Source organism: Oncorhynchus tshawytscha, linkage group LG06 (assembly GCF_018296145.1).
Source record: "Oncorhynchus tshawytscha isolate Ot180627B linkage group LG06, Otsh_v2.0, whole genome shotgun sequence".
In the NCBI taxonomy this organism is placed as follows: domain Eukaryota; kingdom Metazoa; phylum Chordata; class Actinopteri; order Salmoniformes; family Salmonidae; genus Oncorhynchus; species Oncorhynchus tshawytscha.
In genome coordinates this window covers 56971501-56993421 of record NC_056434.1, presented here as the reverse complement: position 1 = coordinate 56993421, position 21921 = coordinate 56971501, and the positions used below count along the sequence as shown (strand labels likewise).

The window sequence follows — 21921 nt, the reverse complement described above, 5'->3', positions numbered from 1 at the left end:
TGTACATGACCATCTGATCATTTGTCACTCCAGTGTTAATCTGCAAAATTTTTATTATTCGCCTACCTCCTCATGCCTTTCGCACACAATGTATATAGACTCCCCCTTTTTTTCTACTGTGTTATTGACTTGTTAATTGTTTACTCCATGTGTAACTCTGTGTTGTCTGTTCACACTGCTATGCTTTATCTTGGCCAGGTCGCAGTTGCAAATGAGAACTTGTTCTCAACTAGCCTACCTGGTTAAATAAAGGTGAAATAAATTTTAAAAAATAAACACTGCTTTATCCCATCTGGACAAGAGGAATACCTATGTAAGAATTGACTACAGCTCAGCATTCAAAACCGTAGGGCCCTCCAAGCTCATCATTAAGCTTAAGGCCCTGGTTCTCAACCTTGCACAGTGCAATTGGGTCTTGGACTTCCTGACGGCCCGCACCCAGGTGGTGAATGTAGGAAACAACATCTCCACTCTCTGATCCTCAACACTGGGGCCCCACTGGTGCCCTCTTGACGAGTGGTGGTGTTGTCGGTCCGTGACATGTCCTTCGTGATGTGGACGCAGAGGAACTTAAAACTTGTGACTCTACTGCAGTCACTCTTATGTGGATCGGGGCATGTTTCCTTTTTTTCTCTGCTTTGCTATTTTGTTTTGCTGACATTTGAAGGAGAATTTATTTTCATTACACCATAATGCCAGTTAATTTACCTCCTCCCTATAGGCTGATGCGTCGTTGTTGGTGTTAGGAATATTATGAATAAATGACTAAACAATATCCTCATTTTAAATAGAACTGTAACTAAGTAAACTTATACTCTGTTTCATTGTATCTGATTAACAATATGAGTTCATAAGAAGGGATTATGTGGCATGAACAAGGAGTAATTAAATATAACGAACACCATTCCAAACTAGTCTGGAGAGGAATGGGTTGTGGGTTAAGTAAGCAGATAGGTTAACGACCCTATGGTTGAACCGGCAAAACTTAGCTCTGGGGTGTTTTAGATAAGACAGTGAGTGCATTCCTAGGTTTTCTGTTAATTAGAACTGTCAGCTAAGTGGTGATCGATAATGGTGAGGGTTCAAGAGTTAATTCAGTTATATTGTGTGTCCTGTGTGTGTGTTAGTGAGTTGGAATTAACTTTTAAACTCACTTAATTCTCGGTCGAAAGGAGGAGATTCATTCTAGAAGCAATGAAATGACGTCATGTTATTGTATATAAACTGTTGCTTGTGGTAACGTGGCAGCTCTCTCCGAGAATAAATTCTGTTACCTATTATTGACTGGTCTCCGTCTATTTTATGAAAACAAGAATCTTACAAATTCTCATAAAATTTGTAATTAATGAAAACATATTTGAATAATTAAATTACAGTAACAGTTGGTTATCAGGCCTACAACCGTGGTGTCATCAGAACTTTAAGTTGGTGTTGCGAAAAGCCATGCAGTCATGGGTGAACAGGGAATACAGCAGAGGACTGATGACACCCTTTGGGGGCCCTGTGTTATGAGTCAGTGTGTGGGGGGTTGTTGCCTATCCTCTCAGCCTGTGGTTTGCCTGTCAAGACGTCCAGTATCGTTGCAGAGGGTGGTGTCCAGACCCAGGGCTCTGAGCTTTGTGTTGAGCTTGAAGGGAACAATAGTATTGAATGTTAAACTGTTGTCAATGAACAGCATTCTCAGATAGGTGTACCTATTGTCCAGATGTGTTACGGTCATGTGAATGGCGTCTTCCGTTGATCTGTTGGAGCATTAGACAAATTGGTGTGGGTCCAGTGTGCCTGACATGAGTTTGGACGTGTTTGCTTTGCCATTTAACTCAGACTGGTTTATTTTTCAAAACAGTGGCTGCACCACTTGGTCTGAATTTTCTGAGACATGCAAGGCTTTTTTTAGGGAGAGAAGGGGGATTCCAGAAAACCGATCAGCACTACTGGCAGAAAGAGTTGGGGCCATAACATAAAGGCTAAGTCATACTCAGTCATGCAGAGCAGGTTGGGGGCTCAGGTGGCTGGGACTGGGGCAGTATATGTTTGTGTCTGTACTGTTTTCCTGCCCATAAAAGATCTTGGGCAATATAGAGAAGGCTGGGACTGTATGTCGTTGGCTGGGGTTGGTGCTGTATGTCTGTCTTTAACGGATAACATACAGCCATACTCCCACAGATGTGCTGGGGCTGGTCCTGTATGTCTGTAGCTGTCTGTGCTGCCTCCCTGCCCATAAAGACGTGGAGAGTTGAGGAGAAAGGGCCCTGTGAGTCTTGATGCCTGTAAAGCTGCTCGCTGCCTTCGGTCTGTCGGGCTCTATCGAAATAAGATCCTGTAAAAATATTTTCTCGTCATTAACCTGTCGTCCATGGAGCACTGATGCAGAGCTGTGCAGGGGCGGAAGGGGTGGGGCAAACCCTGGGAGTGGGGGTGAGGGTGTTTCAATTTGTGTGTGTGTTTGTCCATGTTTGTGTGTCCGTACCATGTGAGAGACAAAACAACTTGGAGTTGAGTTTGTTTGTATCTTTCATTGGTGCCATACTCATCTTTCCGCCTCCAACAGCCTTCACCATTCTCACCCTGAACACTGATGTGTAGGTAGGTCTGTGTGTTAGTGTGACCCAGTTTGTTTACGTGTCATTCAGCAATGCATGGCAGGGACCCCCTCAGTCCTGTATGTCTGTGGATAATGTGAATGTGTGTGTTAAGACTCTGAGAGACAGAATGAGAGTGGAGGTCATTGTGAACTGTGTGTGTTATAATTGGGAGGGACAGATAGGGTCTTTATTTGTCTTTGGCTGTGAGTGACACACACATCCAATTTTCTAGGTGATTGTGACCCTGTGTCAGAGCTGGCCTGGGTCTGAGTCATACTAAGCCCTCTGTGTCCAGTGTCAGTTCAGACACACCTGGGTTGTGTTAATTTGGGCATAATGTAGCAAAACACTTTGCAATGGAGAACTGGTGTTTCTTATTGGATAAGTTCAAGTAGTCCCTCCTTGCCAAATTAAATTGTATTTTAGTTGCGAAATGTATTCCTAGCTCCGACAGTGCAGTAATATCTTAACAATACACACACATCTAAAAAGTAAAAAAAAAAATGGAATTAAGAAATATGGAAATATTAGGACAAGCAGTGTTGGAATCTGGAGTGTGTGTATATACTGTGTATTCAGACCCCTTGACTCAAGGATGATCAATGGAAACAGAATGGAAGGACAACCATCTGCGGAACTCCACCAATCAAGTCTTTATGGTAAAGTGGCCAGACGGAGGCCACTCCTCAGTAAAAGGCACATGACGGCCCTCTTGGAGTTTGCCAAAAGACACCTAAAGACTCTGACCATGAGAAACAAGATTCTCTGGTCTGATGAAACCAAGATTGAATTCTTTGGCCTGAATGTGTGTGTCACTTCTGGAGGAAACCTGGCACCATCCCTACGGTGAAGTATGGTGGCGGCAGCATCATGCTGTGGGGATGTTTTTCAGTGGCTTGGACAGGGAGACTAGTCAGGATCGAGGGAAAGATGATCAGAGCAAAGTACAGCGAGATCCTTGATGATAACCTGCTCAGGACCTCAGACTGAGGTGAAGGTTCACTTTCCAGCAGGACAACGACCCTAAGCACACAGTCCGGACAAGTCTCAATGTCCTTGAGTGGCCCAGCCAGACCCTGGACTTGAACCCGATCGAACATCTCTGGAGAGACATGAAAATATTTGTGCAGCAATTAGAGGTCGACCAATTATGATTTTTCAACGCAGATACCAATTATTGGAGGACAAAAAAAGCCGATACCGATTAATCGGCCGTTTTTTTGTTTGTTTTGTTTTTGTTGTAATCATGACAATTACAACAATACTGAATGATCTACTTTTATTTTAACTTAATATAATACATCAATAAAATCAATTTAGCCTCAAGTAAATAATGAAATATGTTCAATTTGGTTTAAATAATGCAAAAACAAAGTGTTGGAGAAGAAAGTAAAAGTGCAATATGTGCCATGTAAAAAAGCTAACGTTTAAGTTCCTTGCTCAGAACATGAAAACATATGAAAGCTAGTGGTTTCTTTTAACATGAGTCTCCAATATTCTCAGGTAAGAAGTTTTAGGTTGTAGTTATTATAGGACTATTTCTCTCTGTACCATTTGTATTTCATATAACTTTGACTATTGGATGTTCTTATAGGCACTTCAGTATTGCCAGTGTAACAGTATAGCTTCCGTCCTTCTCCTCGCCTGGGCTCGAACCAGGAACACATCGACAACAGCCACCCTCGAAGCATCATTACCCATCGCTCCACAAAAGCCGCGGCCCTTGCAGAGCAAGGGGAACAACTACTTCAAGGTCTCAAAGCGAGTTACGTCACCGATTGAAATGCCATTAGTGCGCGCCCAGCTAACTAGCTAGCCATTTCACATCAGTTACACCAGAATAATCACGGGAGTTGATAGGCTTGAAGTCATAAACAGCTCAATGCTTGAAGCACAAAAGTGCTGTTTGAATGAATGCTTACGAGCCTGCTGCTGCCTACCACCGCTCAGACTGCTCTATCAAATATCAAATCACAGACTTAATTATAACATAATAACACACAAATACGAGCCGTAGGTCATTAATATGGTCAAATCCGGAAACTCATTTAGAAAAGAAAAAGTTTATTCTTTCAGTGAAATACGGAACCGTTCTGTATTTTATCTAACGGGTGGCATCCAAGTCTAAATATTCCTGTTACATTGTACAACCTTCAATGTTATGTCATAATTACGTAAAATTCTGGCAAATTAGTTCGCAACGAGCCAGGCGGCCCAAAATGTTGCGTATACCCTGACGCTGCGTGCAATTAACGTAAGAGAAGTGACAATTTCCCTAAATCAAATCAAATCAAATTTTATTTGTCACATACACATGGTTAGCAGATGTTAATGCGAGTGTAGCGAAATGCTTGTGCTTCTAGTTCCGACAATGCAGTAATAACGAGCAAGTAATCTAACTAACAATTCCAAAAAAAACTACTGTCATACACAGTGTAAGGGGATAAAGAATATGTACATAAGGATATATGAATGAGTGATGGTACAGAGCAGCATAGGCAAGATACAGTAGATGATATAAGTACAGTATATACATATGAGATAAGTATGTAAACCAAGTGGCATAGTTAAAGTGGCTAGTGATACATGTATTACATAAGGATGCAGTCGATGATATAGAGTACAGTATCAACGTATGCATATGAGATGAACAATGTAGGGTAAGTAACATTATATAAGGTAGCATTGTTTAAAGTGGCTAGTGATATATTTACATAATTTCCCATCAATTCCCATGATTAAAGTGGCTGGAGTAGAGTCAGTGTCATTGACAGTGTGTTGGCAGTAGCCACTCAATGTTAGTGGTGGCTGTTTAACAGTCTGGTGGCCTTGAGATAGAAGCTGTTTTTCAGTCTCTCGGTCCCAGCTTTGATGCACCTGTACTGACCTCGCCTTCTGGATGGCAGCGGGGTGAACAGGCAGTGGCTCGGGTGGTTGATGTCCTTGATGATCTTTATGGCCTTCCTGTAGCATCGGGTGGTGTAGGTGTCCTGGAGGGCAGGTAGTTTGCCCCCGGTGATGCGTTGTGCAGACCTCACTACCCTCTGGAGAGCCTTACGGTTGAGGGCGGTGCAGTTGCCATACCAGGCGGTGATACAGCCCGCCAGGATGCTCTCGATTGTGCATCTGTAGAAGTTTGTGAGTGCTTTTGGTGACAAGCCGAATTTCTTCAGCCTCCTGAGGTTGAAGAGGCGCTGCTGCGCCTTCCTCACGATGCTGTCTGTGTGAGTGGACCAATTCAGTTTGTCTGTGATGTGTATGCCGAGGAACTTAAAACTTCCTACCCTCTCCACTACTGTTCCATCGATGTGGATGGGGGTGTTCCTCTGCTGTTTCCTGAAGTCCACAATCATCTCCTTAGTTTTGTTGACGTTGAGTGTGAGGTTATTTTCCTGACACCACACTCCGAGGGCCCTCACCTCCTCCCTGTAGGCCGTCTCGTCGTTGTTGGTAATCAAGCCTACCACTGTTGTGTCGTCCGCAAACTTGATGATTGAGTTGGAGGCGTGCATGGCCACGCAGTCGTGGGTGAACAGGGAGTACAGGAGAGGGCTCAGAACGCACCCTTGTGGGGCCCCAGTGTTGAGGATCAGCGGGGAGGAGATGTTGTTGCCTACCCTCACCACCTGGGGCGGCCCGTCAGGAAGTCCAGTACCCAGTTGCACAGGGCGGGGTCGAGACCCAGGGTCTCGAGCTTGATGACGAGCTTGGAGGGTACTATGGTGTTGAATGCCGAGCTGTAGTCGATGAACAGCATTCTCACATAGGTATTCCTCTTGTCCAGATGGGTTAGGGCAGTGTGCAGTGTGGTTGAGATTGCATTGTCTGTGGACCTATTTGGGCGGTAAGCAAATTGGAGTGGGTCAAGGGTGTCAGGTAGGGTGGAGGTGATATGGTCCTTGACTAGTCTCTCAAAGCACTTCATGATGACGGATGTGAGTGCTACGGGGCGGTAGTCGTTTAGCTCAGTTACCTTAGCTTTCTTGGGAACAGGAACAATGGTGGCCCTCTTGAAGCATGTGGGAACAGCAGACTGGTATAGGGATTGATTGAATATGTCCGTAAACACACCGGCCAGCTGGTCTGCGCATGCTCTGAGGGCGCGGCTGGGGATGCCGTCTGGGCCTGCAGCCTTGCGAGGGTTAACACGTTTAAATGTCTAGTTTAATATTGCCTGCTAACCTGGATTTCTTAACTTCTTATGGGCAGTATTGAGTAGCTTGGATAAGGTGCCTAGAGTAAACTGCCTCCTCCTCAGTCTCAGTTGCTAATATATGAATATTATTTGTAGGATATCTGGATAGGAAACATTCTGAAATTTCAAAAACTGTTTGAATGATGTCTGTGAGTATAACAGAACTCATATGGCAGGCTAAAACCTGAGGAAAAATCCAACCAGGAAGTGGGAAATCTGAGGTTGGTCGATTTTCAACTCAGCCCCTGTTGAAGATATAGTGGGATATTGGTCATGTTGCACTTCCTAAGGCTTCCACTAGATGTCACCCGTCTTTAGTAACGTGTTTGAGGCTTCTACTGTGAAGGGGGGCTGAGTGAGAGGGGAATGAGTCAGAGGTCTGCCAGCAGCCACGAGCTGGTCACGTGCATTCACGAGAGGTAGCTCCCGTTCCATTTGCTTTTCTGAAGACAAAGGAATTCTCCGGTTGGAACATTATTGAAGATTTATGTTAAAAACATCCTAAAGATTGATTCTATACATCGTTTGACATGTTCCTACGGACTGTAACGGAACTTCTTGACATTTCGTCTGCAACTAGTGAACGCGCTTCGTGAGTTTTGATTTGTTTACCAAACGCACTAAGGAAAGTATCTATTTGGACATAAATGATGGACATTATCAAAAAAATCAAACATTTATTGTGGAACTGGGATTCCTGGAAGATCATCAAAGGTAAGTGTATATTTATCATGTCATTTCTGACTTCTGTTGACTCTACAATATGGCAGATATCTTTTTGGCTTGTTGGGTCTCTGAGCGCCGTACTCAGATTATTGCATGGTTTGCTTTTTCTGTAAAGCTTTTTTTAAATCTGCCACAGCGGTTGCATTAACCTGTAGTGACACCCCTATCCAGTGAATGGGACCGTTGTCATCATCTGACACTAATTAGCATAACGCAGCGGACATAAATCTTCCTAGAAAATCTTCCTATTCATGAAAATCACAAGTTAAATATATTGGAACACATTTTAGCCTTTTGTTAATCACCCTGTAATCTCAGATTTTCAAAATATGCTTTACAGCCAACGCTAGACAAGCATTTGTGTAAGTTTATCATAGCCTAGCATAGCATTATGCCTTGCTAGCAGCAGGCAAACTTGTCACAGAAATCAGAATAGCAATCAAATTAAATATTTTACCTTTGATGAACTCACGAGACTCCCAGGTAGACAGCCAAAGTTCATTTTTTCCCAAAAGATTATTTTTGTAGGCAAAATTAGCTCCGTTTGTTCTTCACGTTTGTCTGAGAAATCGCCCGGAAATTGCGGTCACCACAACGCCGAAAAATATTCCAAATTAGCTCCATAGTATCGACAGAAACATGGCAAACGTTGTTTAGAATCCATCCTCAATGTGTTTTTCTAATATCTATTTGATAATATATCCGTCGGGACAATTCTTTTTTCACTAGGACCGATTGGCATAATGGCTACCTCTGTATTTTACGCGAGAATCTCTCTCAGAGCCACCATGTGACCACTTATGCAATGTTGGTGCCTACGGCTATTCTTCAACAGAAATGCGTAAAACTACGTCACAATGCTGTAGACACCTTGGGGAATACGTAGAAAGCGTAAGCTCGTTGATGGTACATTCACAGCTGAATAGGTAGTCATTGGAATGCAACGCTTTCAAAACCTGGGGCACTTCCGGATTGGATTTTTGTCAGGCTTTCGCCTGGAACATCAGTTCTGTTATACTCACAGACAATATCTTTACAGTTTTGTAAACGTTAGTGTTTTCTATCCAAAGCTGTCCATTATATGCATATTCTAGCATCTTTTCCTGACAAAATATCCCGTTTTAAAATGGGAACGTTTTTTTCCCAAAAAATGAAAATACTGCCCCCTAACACCAAGGTTTTAAGGAGAAGTTTATCTATATTTCCATGTATAACACTTGTATTTTCATCAACATTTATAATGAGTATTTCTGTAAATTGATGTGGCTCTGCAAAATCACCAGATGTTTTTGGAACTACTGAACATAACGTGCCAATGTATACTGAGATTTTTTAATAAATATGAACTTTATCGAACAAAACATACATGTATTGTGTAACATGAAGTCCTATGAGTGTCATCTGATGAAAATCATCAAAGTTGAGTGATTCATTCTATCTCTATTTCAGATTTTTGTGACTCTGGCTGACTTGGCTCTGACCTAACATAATCGTTTGTGGTGCTTTCGCTGTAAAGCCTATTTGAAATCGGACACTGTGGTGGGATTAAAGATTACCTTTAAAATGGTGTAAGATACTTGTATGTTTGAGGAATTTTAATTATGAGATTTGTTGTTTTGAATTTGGCGCCCTGCACTTTCACTGGCTGTTGTCATATCGATCCCGTTAATGGGATTTCAGCCCTAAGAAGTTTAACTAAATATGCAGGTTTAAAAAATATACCTCTGTGTATTGATTTTAAGAAAGGCATTGATGTTTATGGTTAGGTACATTCATGCAACGATTGTGCTTGTTTCACAAATGCGCTTTTGTTAAATCATCCCCCGTTTGGCGAAGTTGGTCTTCACACAGTTTGCAACGAGCCAGGCGGCCCAAACTGCTGCATATAGCCTGACTCTGTTGCACAGAATGCAAGAGAAGTGACACAATTTCCCTAGTTAAAAGAAATTAATGTTAGCAGGCAATATTAACTAAATATGCAGGTTTAAAAATATATACTTGTATATTGATTTTAAGAAAGGCATCGATGTTTATGGTTAGGTACACATTGGTGCAACGACAGTGCTTTTTTCGCGAATGCACTTGTTAAATAACCGTTTGGTGAAGTAGGCTATGATTCAATGATAAATTAACATGCACCGCATCGATTATATGCAACGCAGGACAAGCTAGATAAACTAGTAATATCATCAACCATGTGTAGTTAACTAGTGATTATGTTAAGATTGATTGTTTTTATAAGATACGTTTAATGCTAGCTAGCACTTTACCTTGGCTTCTTGCTGCACTCGCAAAACAGGTAGTCAGCCTGCCACGTAGTCTCCTCGTGGAGTACAACGTAATCGGACGTGATCGGTGTCCAAAAATGCCGATTACCGATTGTTATATGAACTTGAAATTGGCCATTCCGATTAATCAGTCGACCTCTGTGTTCAGCAATACTTAAGTAGGACTGGCCTTGACTAGAATACAGTATATACAGATGAAGTGAGTTAAACCGTATGTAAACAAAATATTATTTAAATTGACCAGTGGTCCATGACTAGGTGTACATGGGGCAGCAGCCTCTGAGGTGCATGGTAGAGTAACTGGGTGGTGGCCGTCTAGTGACAATGACTAAAGTTCAGGGCCGGGTACCTGGCGGGGGCTGGTTATTTAACAGTCCGATGGCCTTGAGATAGAAGCTGTTTCTCAGTCTCTCGTTACCAGCTTTGATGCACCTGTACTGACCTCGCCTTCTGGATGGTAGCAGGGTAAACAGGCCGTAGCTTGTGGTGATTGAATTGTTGTTGCCTACCTTTACCACCTGGGGGCGGCCAGTCAGGAAGTCCAGGACCCAGTTGCCCAGGGCGAGGTTCAAACCCAGGGCCCGAGCTTAATGATGAGCTTGGAGGGTACTCTATTGTTGAAGGCTGAGCTGTATTCATTGAACAGCATTCTGAGATGGGTATTCCTTTTGTCCAGATTGGATCAGGCAGTGTGCATTGCGATGTAGATTGCCTCATTCGTGGGTCTATTGGGGCAAAATGCTAATTGCAAGGGTCTAGTGTGTCGGGTAAGGTGGAGGTGATATGATCCTTAACTAGCCTCTCAAAGCACTTCATGATGACAGAAGGGAGTAGTAGCAGTCATTTAGTTCAGTTACCTTCACTTTTTTGGGTACATGAAGCAACTGGGGACAACAGACTGGAATAGGGAGAGATTGAAAATGTCCGTCAACACTCCAGGCAGCTGGTCTGCGCATGCTCTCAGGATGCGGCTTCGGATGGCATCTGGGCCGGGAGCCTTACAAGGGTTAACACGCTTAAATGTCTTACTCACGACCGCCACGGGGAACGAGAGCTCGCAGTCCATGTAGCATGTGGTGGCCAGTGTTGGCGGCACTGTGTTTCCCTCAAGGCGGTGAAGGTGTTTAGCTTGTCCAGGAGCAAGACGTTGGTGTCCCCGGCTGGTTTTCCCTTTATAATCCGATTGTCTGGAATCCCTGCTACATGCAGTGTCTGAGCAGTTGATTTGTGACACCACTTTGTCTCTCTACTGAGGTTTTGCCTTTTTGATTGCCTTATGGAGGGCATAAGTGCACTGGTTGTTCTGAACCATATTCCCAGTAACCTTGCTGTGGTTAAATGCAGTTGTTCGCATTTTCAGTTTTGCGTGAATGCTCCAATCTATCCACGGTTTTTGGTTTGGATAGGTTTTAAATGTCAAAGTGAGAACATCCCCTATACATTTCCTGATTAACTCAGTCACTATGCCAGTGTATACGTCAATGTTATTCTCAATCTGGAACATATCCCAGTTCGCGTGATCAAAACAATCTTGAAGATATCGATTGATCAGGCCAGCATTGACCTGACCTTACCACGGGTACTTCCTGTTTGCATTTCTGCCTATAGGAAGGGGTGTGATTTGATTTGCCAAAGTGAGGGCTTTGTAGCTGTCCCAGAAGGGTACTTCCTGTTTGCATTTCTGCCTATAGGAAGGGGTGTGATTTGATTTGCCAAAGTGAGGGCTTTTGCTTTAGCTGTCCCAGAAGGTAGAGTAGCAATGGTCTAGAGCTACAGGAAGGCCATAAAGATCATTTTCCAGAAGGCGAGGTTTTTTTTTTTTTTTTTAAACAGCCACCACTAACATTGAGTGGCGCAGGCGATGTTGATATAACATCGCCAGCTACAATAAATGTGGCCTCAGGATATGTGGTTTGTACAACGTCCAGTGTAGTCGTGGTATCGGCTTGAGGGGGAATATGCACGGCTGTGACGTTGACCGAATTCTCTCGGGAGACAATGCGGTCAGCATTTGATTGTGAGGTATTCTAGGTCAGATGAACAAAATTACTTGATTTCCTGTACATTACCACAATCACACCATGAGTAGTTTATCATGAAACACACTCCTCCGCCTTTCTTTTTTACAGAGAGTGCTTTATTCCTGTCTGTGCAACGTACTGAGAACCCAGCTGGCTGTACGGACTCTGACAATATATCCGGTGAGAGCCATGATTCCGTGAGGTAGTTTTACTGTCCCTGATGTCTATCTGGAAGGAGATCCTCGCCCTGAGCTTGTTTACTTTATTGTCCAGCGATTGTTCATTAGCGAATAATATTCTCTGAAACAGTGGGTGGTATGCACGCCTCATGAGTCGGACTAAGATTCCACTCCGAATATCTCTTCTCAGCTAGCAAGCGTCTTGCAGCAGTCTCTGGGATAAGTAGACTTGCCTTGGGGGGATATGAACAAAGGATCCAATTTAGGAAAGTCATATTTCTCGTCGAAATGGTGGTGAGTTTACCACCGATCTAACATACAAAAAATTTTCCTGCTGTATGTAATAATGCAAAGGACCTTATGAGCTAATAAGGTGAGAAATAGAACAATACTGCAAAGTTGCTTAGACCATGTCTATCGGCGGCATATTGCTTCAGTCTGTTGTCTTCCATTTGTTGCTCTTTGAACACCACCCTGTACTAGGGTCAGCCTCACTTTGTATGCTCAAGAGCCGACATAGCTGGAGGCGGCAATTTTTGTCTGTTTATACGAATGTAGCCTAAGTCCGTGTGATAGTGTGTAATTGTATTTTTCAATTGTTTACTTGCCCAAACTAATTTTCCTAAAGTTCCTTGACTGTCTATTTTAATATTTTTGCAATACACTTCAATATACTCATTAGCAAAGACCTATTCATAGCGCCAGAATGACATTAGTGATCCAGACAGTTTTGTAGTCATTGGTGGAGCCAGTCAGTCCAGCATTGTAAGGGAATAGATTACTAACAAACGTCTTTGCTCTTCTGAGCAATACTTAGCCCTAGCTGTGCAGCTAAAACATGCAGTACTATGACGGTAATTGAATAACGGTGTAACTGACGGTTTTGGATGAAGACTGTTGTGAAAATAAAGTAACCGTCAATACCGTTTAAATAGGCCTGCATTCATTTTGGATTTTTTTGGCGTCGTAACCGACTTCAGTGGGAAAATGCTCACCTTCGATGGCCACTGGCACGGATGAATCCCGGTTTCAACTGTACCAGGTAGATGGCGTCGTGTATGGCATTGTGTGGACAAGCGGTTTGCTGATGTCAACATTGAACAGAGTGCCCCATAGTGGGGTTATGGTGTGGGCAGGCATAAGCTACGAACAACTAAAAAAATAACATTTTTATCGATGGCAATTTGAATGCATAAAGATACTGTGACGAAATTTTGAGGCCCATTTCGTGATATTAATCCGCCGCTATCACCTTATGTTTCAGCATGATAATGCCGCATGTCGCAAGGATCTGTACGCAATTCCTAGAAGATGAAAATGTCCCAGTTCTTCCATGGCCTGCACACTCACCAGACATGTCACCCATTGAGCATGTTTGGGATGCTCTGAGTGTGTACGGCAGCGTGTTCCAGGTCCCGCCAATATCCAACAACTTCACCCAGCCATTGAAGAGTGGGACAACATTCCACAGGCCACAATCATCAGCCTGACCAACTTTTTGTGAATGAGATATCACACTGCATGAGGCAAATGGTGGTCACACCAATGCATCCCTAGCATATCTGCTGGCCAGGCAAACTCTGTAAAAGTAATTTGTAACTGAGGTAAGGGAGAGCCTTAAAGCCAACCTAGGAAAGCTGTAGAGGAGAGAGAAGACACTGAGGATGGGGGGGAAAGAGTGACAGTGAAAAAGAATGAGGGTTAGATGAGAGGGAGGGAGTGAGGAAGGAGAAGAGAAACACCTTGTGGTGGTGAGCTCAGGCCAACACTCCAGTCCAATAAGGAAAGGGAACAGACTCACAGATAGTGGCCAGACCTCTCTCTCGCGCTCTCTCTCGCTCTCGCTCTCACACACACCTGTGTTCTATTCCTCCTTTTTCCTTTTTGGATAAGTGCTGAGTTCTCTGACTGGGCTATGAGCCTCCTGTCTCTTATTTTGGTTATATAGGCCCTCTCTCTACATCTTTTACTTTTTTTCATCACACAAATCTTTAAAGGCACAGGCATGTTATTCTGGGCTAAGGTTTGGACTGGGGCATAGAAATAGGCCTAAAATACTCTACTATGGTCTGCTTTCCAAATGGCACCCTATTCCCTATATAGTCCACTATATAGGAAAGATATTGTGCCAATTGGGACATAAATTCCATGTCGTCCTGTGTCTGTTTCTTGTCATGGTATAGGAGAGTACAGAGAGAGGCCTGTCCTTACACGTTGGTTCACTCTCTCTCTGATTAGGAAGTATTCTGGTGCTACAGAGTGTAACTGTGGCTTACTCACTCTATCTACAACTCACTCCATCCCATCCCTCTCTCCTCGTATCCCTTCAGTCATCCGTGCCCACGGCTGTTTTCAAGAGGTCCAGTGTTGGGGTGAAGGTGTGTGTGCATGTGAGAGAAACATGTGGAGGTGTGCTTTTGGTGTGCTTTTGCTGAGCGATGATGAGGGAACCCATAGAGTAGTTGTGGTGAAGTGTAAGAATGTCTGTGACTGTTGACAGTCAGAGAATGTCAGTGGGTGTGTAGCGTGTCCACTGCAACGCCACTACCACTCTATTCATCTGTTGGCACCAGGAAAAGTTAACTCCCTAACACATCCCCTTCAGCTGGCCCTGGTGACCCTGTTTGTCCCCATCGTGGGTTACATGTCCGGGGTTGTATTCATTTGGCACCAAATGGAGGCTGTGACCTCACTGAGTGTGAGAGAGCGTGTGAGAGAACGTGTGTGTGTGTGTGCGTGTGTGACAGAGAACGTGTGTGCGTGTGTGACAGAGAACGTGTGAGAGAGAATGTGTGTGTGTGTGTGTGTGTGTGTGAGAGAACGGGTGTGTGTGTGCGTCCGTGTTTTGAGATGTGGCAGAAGGCCTCATGGAGGCGCCTGCTTTTTTATTGCATAATCTCTTGTTTGTGTGTGTATCAATATATGTGTGTGTTTGGTTTGAGCATGTGTGTGTACAATGTGACTGTGTGTAAGACAGCGCAGCATGCCTGTTGGAGGCGCCTTCTTGTTTACAGTGTAATCTGTGTGTTTGTTTGGAGCCATGTGATCAATTCAAGGCCTTTGATAACAGGCCAAAGGGCCAAGGTTCTGCTGCACTCTCCTCTTTCCCCCTGTTCCCGATTTCTTTCTCTTCAGCCTTTTCCTCTACATCCGTCTTTCCCGATGATCACTGTCTAGTTCAGTTTATAACTATGTCTAACACTCAAAATATTGTCGCAACTTCATCAAGATGTTCAGATCTCTTGTAGTAACTTATTAAGTAAGGTGTTGGGTAGATATTTGCTGCACCCTGGTTCCAGTCCCGGTTCCAGTCCCCAAATTTGCCGCAATATTTTGTTTGTTTGTTTGTCTTTTGGCGTAACGGCTAAGGCTAACATTTTCTGGACCAGGGTTTGAGTCCCGGTTGGGACCACCCCCAAAATTTGCTGCAATGTTATGTATTGTAAAATAACAACCCCTTTCTCTGTCGCTCTCTCTAGGGGCAGTACCAGCCTTCAGACCTCCTGTGCCCAGAGACATATGTCTTTGTGCCCATAGAATGCTGCATCCCCAGCCTGGAGCAGAACCACTACGCACGCTTCAACCAGGACCCCGACGCAGGTACTGAAAACAACACCGCAACCTACAGTACACTATGAACGCTATCCTACGGCACACTGACCTATATCAGTCATTCTTGTGGTCGGCAGTAGCCTCAAGGTTACAGAATTGGGCCAGTAGAAGGGTTGCTGCTTCCAATCCTCGGGGGGAAATGTGACTGCAGTGAGACGGCAACCGGAGGGTTTCTGTCATCAAAATCTCAACTACCATTTACTGCCATTGTGCCTGTGTGCGAGGCACTTAACCGCTACAACTGGTTTGGTTTTGGAATAACATGAAGCAAAAAAATAAAATAAATCCAATTGACATTGGACAATAACGTTTCGATTGTATTCACAAGCTGTTATGGATGACTGTGTGCTCAGATGAACCTGTGTGTGTGTGTGAGCCGAACCAAACTAATCCGAGTCTGATCGTGCAGTATGTTGAAACCTCTGGCTTAGCTCCAGACATCGAGCTTTCCCTGAACCCAGGTCAGTTTGTGTGCTGGCTCCACTGTGGTCAGACACTGACATTATGGAAGACTCGGGGCTGCATCCCAAATGGCACCCTTTTCCCTACATAATGCACTACTGGGCCCTGGTCAGAAGTATTGCACTATGTAGGGAAAAGGGTGTCATTTGCGATGCAGATGCTGTTATTATTACCAGAATAATGATATCAGTGATAATAGCTGGGCCGACCAGCAGACGCCACAGCTGGGAGGGAGAGAGTGGAGATGAGGACAAGGAGGAGAGGGAGAGAAAGAGGTTTCATTGCGGATAACTGCTGAGTGGGGTACTTGAAAGTACTCTCTCGCTCACACATAATGATACACACACACACACTCCTCTCCCTGTTCTATCTATGTCCCGCTCTGCTGACTGTTCAGTTCTTTGTTAGAGTTCTATATCAGCACACACACTCCTTTAAACTGTTTCTACCTCACCCCACACTTCTACCCCCACTGCCGTGTCTATAGCAATCCTCTCCAAAGCTATTTAGCTCTTCCAAGATGAGCCTGGCTCCGTTTAGGCGAGCCTCACCTCTACTCACTGATCTGGCTTAGTAAACAACAGGCTAATATGTACAACTACTAGATCTTGAGATGGAGAGAAAATCCTCATTCATTCATTTTTATTTAACTACTCTGTTACATTTGCCACTGTTTTCCAGGGAGTTGTGTGTGACTGTGTGCCAGGGTTTCCTTTAACTGATCATTGCCAGCTTTTGGCAAGAAAAAATAAATAAATATATTTTATAAAAGATTGCCGCCGGTCAAATTCTTTGGGAGAAATTATGGAAATACCAGTCGATGTAAATACATTTGATCGGTCGATTAGGTTAATTTGCATAATTTTGTGGCATTAAATTGGTTTGTGTCTATTTTAGTCATTAGTCGTCATTTATCTTATCACACACGCACCGCATATGCTACAGAGTCTAGTAGGCTATGAGCGGTATGAAATGAACTTCCTTCAAACTGCACGCAGACATAAATGGTACCCAAGAGTTTGTCTGATTCTGGGGAAGTAGATGAAGGGCGTCATTGACAAAATCCCAAGGCATCTCTTTGAAGGACAATTTGTAAATAAGTCATTTTGACTGAACATATGGACTTATTACACAGTAAGTCTGACCCCTCAAATGTCAATCATTGGCAAAGGTCTAAAGAAAGTTTATTTAAATGTATATATACAGTTGAAGTCAGAAGTTTACATACACTTAGGTTGGAGCCATTAAAACTTGTTTTTCAACCACGCCACAAATTTCTTGTTAACTGTGGTTTTGGGAAGTCGGTTAGGACAGTCGTGGCCAGAAGTTTTGAGAATGGCTTACAAATATTAATTTTCACAAAGTCTGCTGCCTCAGTTTGTATGATGGCAATTTGCATACAGTGGGGAGAACAAGTATTTGATACACTGCTGATTCTGCAGGTTTTCCCTACTTACAAAGCATGTAGAGGTCTGTAATTTTTATCATAGGTACACTTCAACTGTGCGAGACGGAATCTAAAACCAAAATCCAGAAAATCACATTGTATGATTTTTAAGTAATTAATTTGCATTTTATTGCATGACATAAGTATTTGATCACCTACCAACCAGTAAGAATTCCGGCTCTCACAGACCTGTTAGTTTTTCTTTAACCTGTTGCGACGAGCAATCCCGTATCCGGGAGCGTAATTATAGCCTCAAGCTCATTACCATAACGCAACGTTAACTATTCATGAAAATCGTAAATGAAATGAAATAAATATATTGGCTCACAAGCTTAGCCTTTTGTTAACAACACTGTCATCTCAGACTTTCAAAAAATGCTTTTCAACCATAGCTACACAAGCATTTGTGTAAGAGTATTGATAGCTAGCATAGCATTAAGCCTAGCATTCAGCAGGCAACATTTTCACAAAAACAAGAAAAGCATTCAAATAAAATAATTTACCTTTGAAGAACTTCGGATGTTTTCAATGAGGAGACTCGGTTAGATGGCAAATATTCAGTTTTTCCAAAAAGATTATTTGTGTAGGAGAAATCGCTCCGTTTTGTTCATCACGTTTGGCTAAGAAAAAAACCCGTATCCGGGAGCGTAATTATAGCCTCAAGCTCATTACCATAATGCAACGTTAACCCTTCATGAAAATCGCAAATGAAATGAAATAAATATATTGGCTCACAAGCTTAGCCTTTTGTTAAGAACACTGTCATCTCAGATTTTCAAAAAATGCTTTTCAACCATAGCTACACAAGCATTTGTGTAAGAGTATTGATAGCTAGCATAGCATTAAGCCTAGCATTCAGCAGGCAACATTTTCACAAAAACAAGAAAAGCATTCAAATAAAATCATTTCGGATGTTTTCAATGAGGAGACTCAGTTAGATAGCAAATGTTCAGTTTTTCCAAAAAGATTATTTGTGTAGGAGAAATCGCTCCGTTTTGTTCATCACGTTTGGCTGAGAAAAACCCCCGAAAATTCAGTCATTAAAACGCGAACTTTTTTCAAAATTAACTCCATAATATCGACAGAAACATGGCAAACGTTGTTTAGAATCAATCCTCAAGGTGTTTTTCACATATCTATTCGATGATAAGTCACTCGTGGCAGTTTGGTTTCTCCTCTGTTCAAAATGGAAACATGCACGCACCTGGAGATTACGCAATAGTTTCGACGGAGGACACCGAGCGGACACCTGGTAAATGTAGTCTCTTATGGTCAATTTCCAATGATATGCCTACAAATACGTCACAATGCTGCAAACACCTTGGGAAAACGACAGAAAGTGTAGGCTCTCTCCTTGCGCATTCACAGCCATATAAGGAGACATTGGAACACAGCGCCTCAAATCTGGCTCACTTCCTGTATGAAATTCCATCTTGGTTTCGCCTGTAGCATTAGTTCTGTGGCACTCACAGACAATATCTTTGCAGTTTTGGAAACGTCAGAGTGTTTTCTTTCCAAAGCTGTCAATTATATGCATAGTCGAGCATCTTTTCGTGACAAAATATCTTGTTTAAAACGGGAACGTTTTTCATCCAAAAATGAAATACTGCCCCCAGAGGTTCAAGAGGTTAAGAAGCCCTCCAGTTCTCCACTCATTACCTGTATTAACTGCACCTGTTTGAACTTCTTACCTGTATAAAAGACACCTGTCCACACACTCAACCAAACAGACTCCAACCTCTCCACAATGGCCAAGAGCAGAGAGCTGTGTAAGGACATCAGGGAAAAATTGTAGACCTGCACAAGGCTGGGATATGCTACAGGACAATAGGCAAGCAGCTTGGTGAGAAGGCAACAACTGTTGCCGCAATTATTAAAAAATGGCAGAAGTTCAAGATGACGGTCAATCACCCTCGGTCTGGGGCTCCATGCAAGATCTCAACTCGTGGGGCATCAATGATCATGAGGAAGGTGAGGGATCAGCCCAGAACTACACGGCAGGACCTGGTCAATGACCTGAAGAGAGCTGGGACCACAGTCTCAAAGAAAGCCATTGGTAACACACTACGCCATCATGGATTAAAATCCTGCAGCGCACGCAAGGTCCCCCTGCTCAAGCCAGCGCATGTCCAGGTCCGTCTGAAGTCTGCCAATGACCATCTGGATGATCCAGAGGAGGAATGGGAGAAGGCCATGTGGTCTGATAAGACAACAATTGGGCTTTTTGGTCTAAACTCCACTCACCGTGTTTGGAGGAAGAAGAAAGATGAGTACAACCCCAAGAACACCATCCCAACCGTGAAGCATGGAGGTGGAAACATCATTCTTTGGGGATGCTTTTCTGCAAAGGGGACAGGACGACTGCACCGTATTGAGGGGAGGATGGATGGGGCCATGTATCACGAGATCTTGGCCAACAACCTCCTTCCCTCAGTAAGAGCATTGAAGATGGGTCGTGGCTGGGTCTTCCAGCATGACAACGACCCGAAACACACAGCCAGGGCAACTAAGGAGTGGCTCTGTAAGAAGCATCTCAAGGTCCTGGAGTGGCCTAGCCAGTCTCCAGACCTGAACCCAATAGAAAATCTTTGGAGGGAGCTGAAAGTCCGTGTTGTCCAGCGACAGCCACACAACCTGAAGGATAGGATCTGGAGATGGTCTGTATGGAGGAGTGGGCCAAAATCCCTGCTGCAGTGTGTGCAAACCTGGTCAAGAACTACAGGAAACGTACGATCTCTGTAATTGCAAACAAAGGTTTCTGTACCAAATATTAAGTTCTGCTTTTCTGATGTATCAAATACTTATGTCATGCAATAAAATGCAAATTAATTACTTAAAAATCATACAATGTGATTTTCTGGATTTTTGTTTCAGATTCCGTCTCACACAGTTGAAGTGTACCTCTGATTAAAAAAATTACAGACCTCTATATGCTTTGTAAGTAGGAAACACTGGTGATTTTGCAGGTTATCAAATACTTGTTCTCCCCACTGTATGCACATTTTTATTTGGGGCATCTGGGGAAAAAAACTACTCCCAACCATCCAGGAACAGTTTGGTGACGAACAATGCCTTTTCCAGCATGATGGAGCATGTTGCCATAAGGCAAAAGTGATAACTAAGTGGCTCTTGGAACAAAACATCGATATTTTGGGTCCATGGCCAGGAAATTCCCCGGACCTTAATCCCATTGAGAACTTGTGGTCAATCCTCAAGAGGCGTGTGGACTAACAAAAACCCACAAATTCTGAACAACTCCAAGCATGGATTATGCAAGAATGGGCTGCCATCAGTCAGGATGTGGCCCAGAAGTTAATTGACAGCATGCCAGGGCGGATTGCAGAGGTCTTGAAAAAGAAGGGTCAACACTGCAAATATTGACATTTTGCATCAACTTCATGTAATTGTCATTAAAAGCCTTTGACACGTATGGAAGGCTTGTAATTATACTTCAGTATTCCATAGTAACATCTGACAAAAATATCTAAAGACACTGAAGCAGCAAACTTTGGAAATTAATATTTGTGTCATTCTCAAAACTTTTCCATTCACCTACTCTGTGTCTCAGACACGGCGGTTGTAACCAAACATTTCACATTTTAACAAAGGACAGATTTTCACCGGTCTAATGTCCATTGCTCATGTTTCTTGGCCCAAGCAAGTCTCTTATTGGTGTCCTCTAGTCATGGTTTCTTTTCAGCAATTCAGCAGTTTCATCATAGCACTTGATGGTTTGTGCGACTACACTTGAAGAAACTTTAAAAGTTCTTGATGTTCCGGATTGACTGACCTTCATTTCTTAAAGCAATGATGGACTGTCGTTTCTCTTTGCTTATTTGAGCTGTTCTTGCCATAATATGGACTTGGTCTTTTACCAAATAGGGCTATCTTCTGTATACCACCGCTACCTTGCCACAACGCAACTGATTGGCTCAAACGCATTATGGAAAGAAATTCCACAAATTAACTTTTAACAAGGCACACCTGTTAATTGAAATGCATTCCAGGTGACTAACTCATGAAGCTGGTTGAGAGAATGCAAAGAGTGTGCAAACTGTCATCACGGCAAAGGGTGGCTACTTTAAAGAATCTCAAATATAAAATATATATTTTTTAAATAAGTGCATTTTTCCCCAAAAAATATTTTTATGAATATCGTTGGCAACAGAATAAACAAAACAGTAGAAAAGAGCTGAATTTCTTATTTCTTTATTCCTCAGCTAGTAATATGGGCTCCCGAGTGGCGCAGCGGTCTAAGGGACTGCATCTCATTGCTAGAGGTGTCACTGCAGACCCTGGCTCGATTCCAGGCTTTATCACAACTTACCGTGATTGGGATTCCCATAGGGCGGCACACAATTGGTCCAGCGTCGTCCGGGTTACGGTTTTGCCGGTGTAGGCCGTCA

The 21921-nt window shown here is 43.2% G+C and overlaps 1 protein-coding gene across 5 annotated transcripts in view; it reads left to right on the top strand.

Moving 5' to 3' along the window:
* The window catches only part of LOC112252741 (arginyl-tRNA--protein transferase 1), a 193479-nt gene that overhangs the window by 148128 nt on the left and 23430 nt on the right, over positions 1–21921 (top strand). For all 5 annotated transcript variants that reach the window (XM_024424256.2, XM_024424259.2, XM_042323427.1 and 2 more), the window contains one exon: positions 15474–15594. In XM_024424256.2, coding sequence (XP_024280024.1) covers positions 15474–15594 — 121 coding nt within the window. The remainder of the gene's footprint in view (positions 1–15473; positions 15595–21921) is intronic.